Raw genomic sequence first — 5879 nt, 5'->3', positions numbered from 1 at the left:
AATGCATTTAAATGGAACAAATCCAACTTTCACTCAGTTTGTAAAATTGGGTTGAAATGTACATATTTCAATAATTTAACAAAAACTATTTTTGAAAATTAAAAAAAATATTTTTATTATTATAAAAATAATCAAATTTTTACACATATTTTATATAATAAAATATACACATATAAGTAGGGCATCCTTAAATATATCTCAATGAATGCATTTAAATTTAACTAAACCCAGTTTGCAAAGTTGGGTTTAAATGCACCTTTTTGAATATTTTGATAAAAAATATTTTTATTTTAATAAAAATAATTAAATTTTCATTGGAATTTTTTTAAGCAGATGAATTAATGTATTTAAGTGAAACTAAACTCTTTTCATTTTGCTAAGTCAGGTTAACTGCACACATTCCAATATTTTGATCAACATTTTTTTTTTTTATAATCGTAGAAAATATATGTATGTTTTTTAAATAAATTAAAATAGAAGACAAAAAGAGAAGAGAAAAATCAATTTTGGACAGAAAACAGATTCAGATAAAAATGATTATTAAATCTCTTGGTAACTTTTACTGGTTATTAGATAACAAGGTTTGTTTACATCACTTCTGTAGGCACTCTTAAGTTTGATTTCTGTTTGAGCACATTGCTTTTATTTTTTCTAAAAAAATTTTCTTAGATCTTTTAATTGCTGATGATTACATATTATTGCACCAAATATCAATCATTCACCTTCCAGTTTCATTTTTAAAATAAAATAAATTATTTTATATAGCTGGGTATATTTTCATTTCCATTGGTTTTAAAAAAAAAAAGGAAGTTTCTCATTTTGATTTCTGATGGAAAAACATTTTTGTTAATAATAATTTTCTTTCCTATTCTAAAAACTCATTTTCAATATAGTGACTATTATTGTTAAAATCCAGAATATAATGAATAAACTTGAAGCTTAGATTGTTTCAACAAGATAAAAACCACCAGGATTTTATGAACACTTGAAGTGAAACCACTTTCACTTCTGAAATTTTATCATAAAGGTAGTTGTTATGTTACCTGATCTTATAAATCACCCATAAATAATTATTAGCTTATAATCCTAATCTAATTTATGAATTATTAGTGAGCATGAGTGAACCAAAAATGACAACTATTAAATTGAACATTAGAAAAGTCAAAAAGGAGGACAGTGATGAACTATTTCGCCTAATTAAAGTAAGATTTTAACAACAACTTCATTGAGTAGTTTCTTACTGATATTGAAATTATATTGATGAATAGAAAATAATCATGAAATGTCTTTGATATTTTATAAAATATTAAATTCAATAATTATAAAATATTTTTTAGGAACTGGCTGAATTTGAAAAACAATCAAATGCTGTGACAAATAATGCTAAAAGTAAGAGTATAAAGTTGTTATTCAAAAATGTTATGAATAAATAGAAAATTATCTTCATTTTTTTTCACAGTAATTTTATTAAATATATATTTATATTTTTTTAAGATTTTGAAAAAGATAGTTTTTCAAGCAAAACGCTGCCATATGAATGCTTTGTCGTTGAAGATCCAAGTCATGATGGTACGAAACATTAATTCAGATTTCACTGAAACTTTTATATTTATATGAATGTATTTTCCCCAAAACAATTATGAATTGCATTTTATAGGTACCAAAACTAGGCTTATTGCATATGCTATGTATTGTATAATATACTGTTCTAAAGCAGGAAAAAGAATTGATTTCCGAGATATATATGTCTCCAGCGAATATAGAAGCTATGGGCTTGGAAAACAACTTTTATCAGCAGTTTGCAAGGTAAATAACATATTTGATAATTATGGAATGTGTGGTTTCCCTATAGTTTCTCAGTAGTAAAACTAGTCTTTATTTTCATTCAGCACGCAGTAAAAGAAAATGTAAGGGAAATGATTTTGATGGCTCTCAAATGGAATCCGGCAATTAGCTTTTATAAAAAGTTGGGAAGTGTTAACTTTACGGAGACAGAAGGATATCAATGTTATTTAATGAAAGAAGACAACATTAAAAGAGTTGTTGATTCAGAGAGTTAATTATTTTTATATTATGGTGTTTTATTTTGGAAATATTATTTACAAATTATTCTCTTAAAAGTGAATAGCTTTGAGGAGATAAACACTATACTTTTTGCACAAAATTTTTAATATATTCATTTTTTTCTACTGTTGACTTTAGACCAGCAAAAACCTTAGGGGTGGGCCGAAGGAAGGGTTTGGTAGCACATATTTTATAAGGAATAATATTTAAAACTGCTTTATTGTGAATTTAACTGATGTTGTTGTTTTAACTTATTATTATTATTTATTTATTGCCCTAACCTGCCTGTTAGGCAATACTGGTGTTTGCTCCAATAAAAAAAAAAAAATCACACTATTTTTGCTATAGCTGTGTCGATAGCTTGTTTTCTTCTCTTAATTATCCTCTCCTATTCTGTCTCCATGCCTCATTAGGAACTGTGAGACACAATAGTCAGGGAGGACCCACGTTGATACCAAGCGTGAACTGATGATAGGAAAGCACTTCCTTAGGGTAGTCCCTCTTGGGCTATTCACCCACCATTGGTTCGATTCTTGCAGTTTATTATTATTTTTAATTTCAGTGTGTACAGTAATTTATAATATGGAGCTTGAACCATTACTTGCCTAGTTTTGCATAAGAATCTGTACATTTTATGTACATATTACAATTACGATGTTTTATTATTTCTCATACTACACATTCATCATTTACACTCCCTGACAAAATTATAGGCCACCCTATATTATGTTAGTTTTTGTCATTATATAATGTAATTCTTAAGCCAAAGCAAATAAATACTGTTCTAATCCCACTGACTTTTGGAAGAGCATATCTGTAATGAGTCCTGATTCTTCTTGCCTATGGATTAGCTAAAATGTAAATATTTACATGAGACAAAAGTATAGGCCAGCCTCTCAGTTGTTATTTAAATCTTGCTGTAGGAACAGTGTTAGTGAACATTACATTCATTAATTCAATCAGTGAATCTAATTAAATTTGATTAAGTAATGCCTAGAGGAAAAGTGCTGTCTGAGAGTGAAAAGGACGTGATTCAAATATTGCAAGATAAAAATTGGACAATATCGAAAATTGCTCGAACTTTAAATAGAAGTAGGCATCTCATAAGAAATTTCCTTAGGTTGGGTAATGACTACGGCCAAAAGAAAAGCACTGGTAGAACGATGGCAATAACACTCTGAGAACAGCAAGCCATTATACGTCATGCTTCCAACTCTTCAGCCACAGCGAGAGAAATTTGTGAATAAGCTGGGGTCCAAACAAATATCAGGAATGTTCAACGTCTTTCGCAAAAGGCCCGTCATTTAAAGCGCCTTAGACTAGACTGAAGTCAAAGCCCCCTCTTCAAAAGCACACAAAGCCAACAGACAGTTTGCTTTGGAACACATCACATGGGAAAAGAGATGAAAGAAAGTTATCTTCAGCGATGAAAAGCAATTTAATCTGGCCCTGATGGATATATTATTTTCATGATTTGCGAAAAGAAAAAATATTTTTAAACAAGCATCAAATGGGAGGAGGGGGTATTATGGTTTGGGCTGGGATAGGATACTATGGAAAGACAGAATCAGTATTTTGTTCAGCTACATTGAATGCGAAAAAGTATATAGACATTGTCCGGGAGCAAATTGTTCAAAGAGGAGAAGAGCTGACTTGAGAGTAGTTCATCTTTCAGCAAGACAATGCACCTATCCACACAGCTCACATAGTAAACAATTTTTTTGTTGCCAAAAATATTTCCATTTTTTTTAGATTGACTGAAGTCTTGGAAAGAAATGGCGGTTCAACACATTACTAAAGAGACAAATACAAAAGGAAATAAAGAAATAAATGAACTGGCTTATATTTTTGTCGTGGTCATTGAATGTGTTTTTGTTTTTTTCTTCAATTAAAAATATACTTGTGTCAGTATATTTATAAAGATTCATCAACTAGGATTAATTTTTAACAGAAAAATTAAGTATAATTTTGTCAGGAAGTATAATTGTATTAAACAAATTTAAATTTAAATGTATTCAATATAATTTTTTATATAGAGGTCAATAAATTGTAAACCTGGAAACAATTAATTTTTAGCTACCAAGACCTTGATATAACAATTTTTTTTTAAATCTCTTTGGAATTCCTTGTACCATGATTCTAATCTAAAAAAATACCAATTCTATAAAAAGTCAGTTGAGCATAGGGATGACCTTAACTAACCCCTTTTAGCATGAGGTAATTCAATTGTAATCTATAATGATGTATATAAAAATTTAATAATTTTTATATTCTAGCAGGTCAGAAACATTAGGAAACAAAGTCAGAAAAGCTTCTAAGGATGACTGTGGAGAAATATTTAGGCTAATAACAGTAAGTAATTATTTTTTGTAAAAATAGAAAAGTGACTATCATATTAAAGCGATGAATTAAATTACTAATTAGATTTGTTCTCTTTCATCTCTAGGAGTCTGCTATAAACGACAAAACACCCAATGCTGTAGAAGTAAATGAAGAAAGTAAGAATATAAGTTTTATAAATTGTTATGATTTAATAGAATATAGTTTTAGTTCTTTTTAAAAATTCATATAAAAAAAAAAAGAATTATTTTAGTTATAGTAAACCAAAGATAAAAGTTATTTTAGAATTTAATAATCAAAGATTTTCAATATATGGAAGTTTTGATATGCTTATTACTACAAATAAAAATGCTACTGCTTTGTTTTAATATGGTAAATCTGACAAAAAAAAGTTTTGACTTTATTTTGTATTAGACATTTGCAAAAATAATTCCCTAGACTGGGTTTACCTTACTGAAGTTATCCTAAAGACTGCCTCATGAAGGGATGTCACTAAGTAACTATAATCTATGGGATATTTTAAACAAAATTAAAAAATTTCATTTGTGCTAATCTTAAAGCAAATCAGCCATATTTTTCATAAGAAAATGACAGTCAAACCTAAATACAACCAACTTCGGTACATTGAAAATTTCTTTTTATCAATTATTTTTGTAATCTTCAATTATTCTCTGTGTAATATATCCATACATAATAATACATGATATATAAATAATATATATACATAGTATACATGGAATGTATTTAATATATCAATTATATATACATGACATATACATATCCTATATATCACATTGCTTTAATAGTTAACATAAACATCTATTAAAAATGTTAACATCTGAGAAACTGTGGCACATTAGATATATTCCAAAGATAGTACTGAGGTCTAGTGTTATTTTCTTTGGATTTATTCCATAAATTAGTATTTATCGGAAAACTTCTTGTAAAATTAATAAACTTCGTTTTTATTCAATAAATAAAAAATATAAAATTTTTATAGTGCTAAATATAATTTTCAGTGTTGCGGAGAGATGGATTTGAAACAGAAAACCCGCTCTTCATGTGTCTTGTGATGGACGATCCAGGCAGAAATGGTATGTTGAATAAAGTTTTTATTTCTTGGTTATTTTAATTACAGATGTCATTGAGTTAAATTTACTTCCAATGTCTTGTTTTAAGGTGTTTTTTTTTTTATTTAATTGCTAATCTCGCTATATATTGATAGCCCCTGGTTTTGCATCCTGCAGCTTGACTTACTGCAATTTGACATATTCTTTACATCAAGTCAAATCATGTCACTGGGTGTAATAATCTGTAAACATTGAGAATGTATGCTTACACTTTCATTTCTTTTCAAATATTTGAAAAAAAAAAAATAATCAGAAATATTGTGAGGCAAAACAAATGCTTAAAATTTCTTTGAAATAATAGGATTTTCCAGAATTTAAAATATATAATCACACCATCTATTATTA

General features: G+C 27.8%; 1 protein-coding gene across 1 annotated transcript in view; it reads left to right on the top strand.

The window, feature by feature from the left end:
- The first annotated feature begins 763 nt into the window (after positions 1-763).
- The window catches only part of LOC106677434 (uncharacterized), an 8660-nt gene continuing 3544 nt past the window's right edge, over positions 764-5879 (top strand). The window contains exons 1-9 of the mRNA XM_067046603.1: positions 764-1027; positions 1111-1202; positions 1338-1389; positions 1495-1569; positions 1658-1806; positions 1890-2056; positions 4344-4416; positions 4511-4562; positions 5424-5498. Of these exons, the coding sequence (XP_066902704.1) occupies positions 1116-1202; positions 1338-1389; positions 1495-1569; positions 1658-1806; positions 1890-2056; positions 4344-4416; positions 4511-4562; positions 5424-5498 (730 nt within the window). The 5' untranslated portion in view covers positions 764-1027; positions 1111-1115. The remainder of the gene's footprint in view (positions 1028-1110; positions 1203-1337; positions 1390-1494; positions 1570-1657; positions 1807-1889; positions 2057-4343; positions 4417-4510; positions 4563-5423; positions 5499-5879) is intronic.

This window comes from Halyomorpha halys, unplaced genomic scaffold (genome assembly GCF_000696795.3).
Source record: "Halyomorpha halys isolate HHAL.00 unplaced genomic scaffold, Hhal_1.1 Scaffold99.1, whole genome shotgun sequence".
Taxonomy (NCBI): Eukaryota; Metazoa; Arthropoda; class Insecta; order Hemiptera; family Pentatomidae; genus Halyomorpha; species Halyomorpha halys.
Note: the sequence above shows the minus strand (reverse complement) of the source record. Positions and strands in the feature narration are given on the sequence as shown.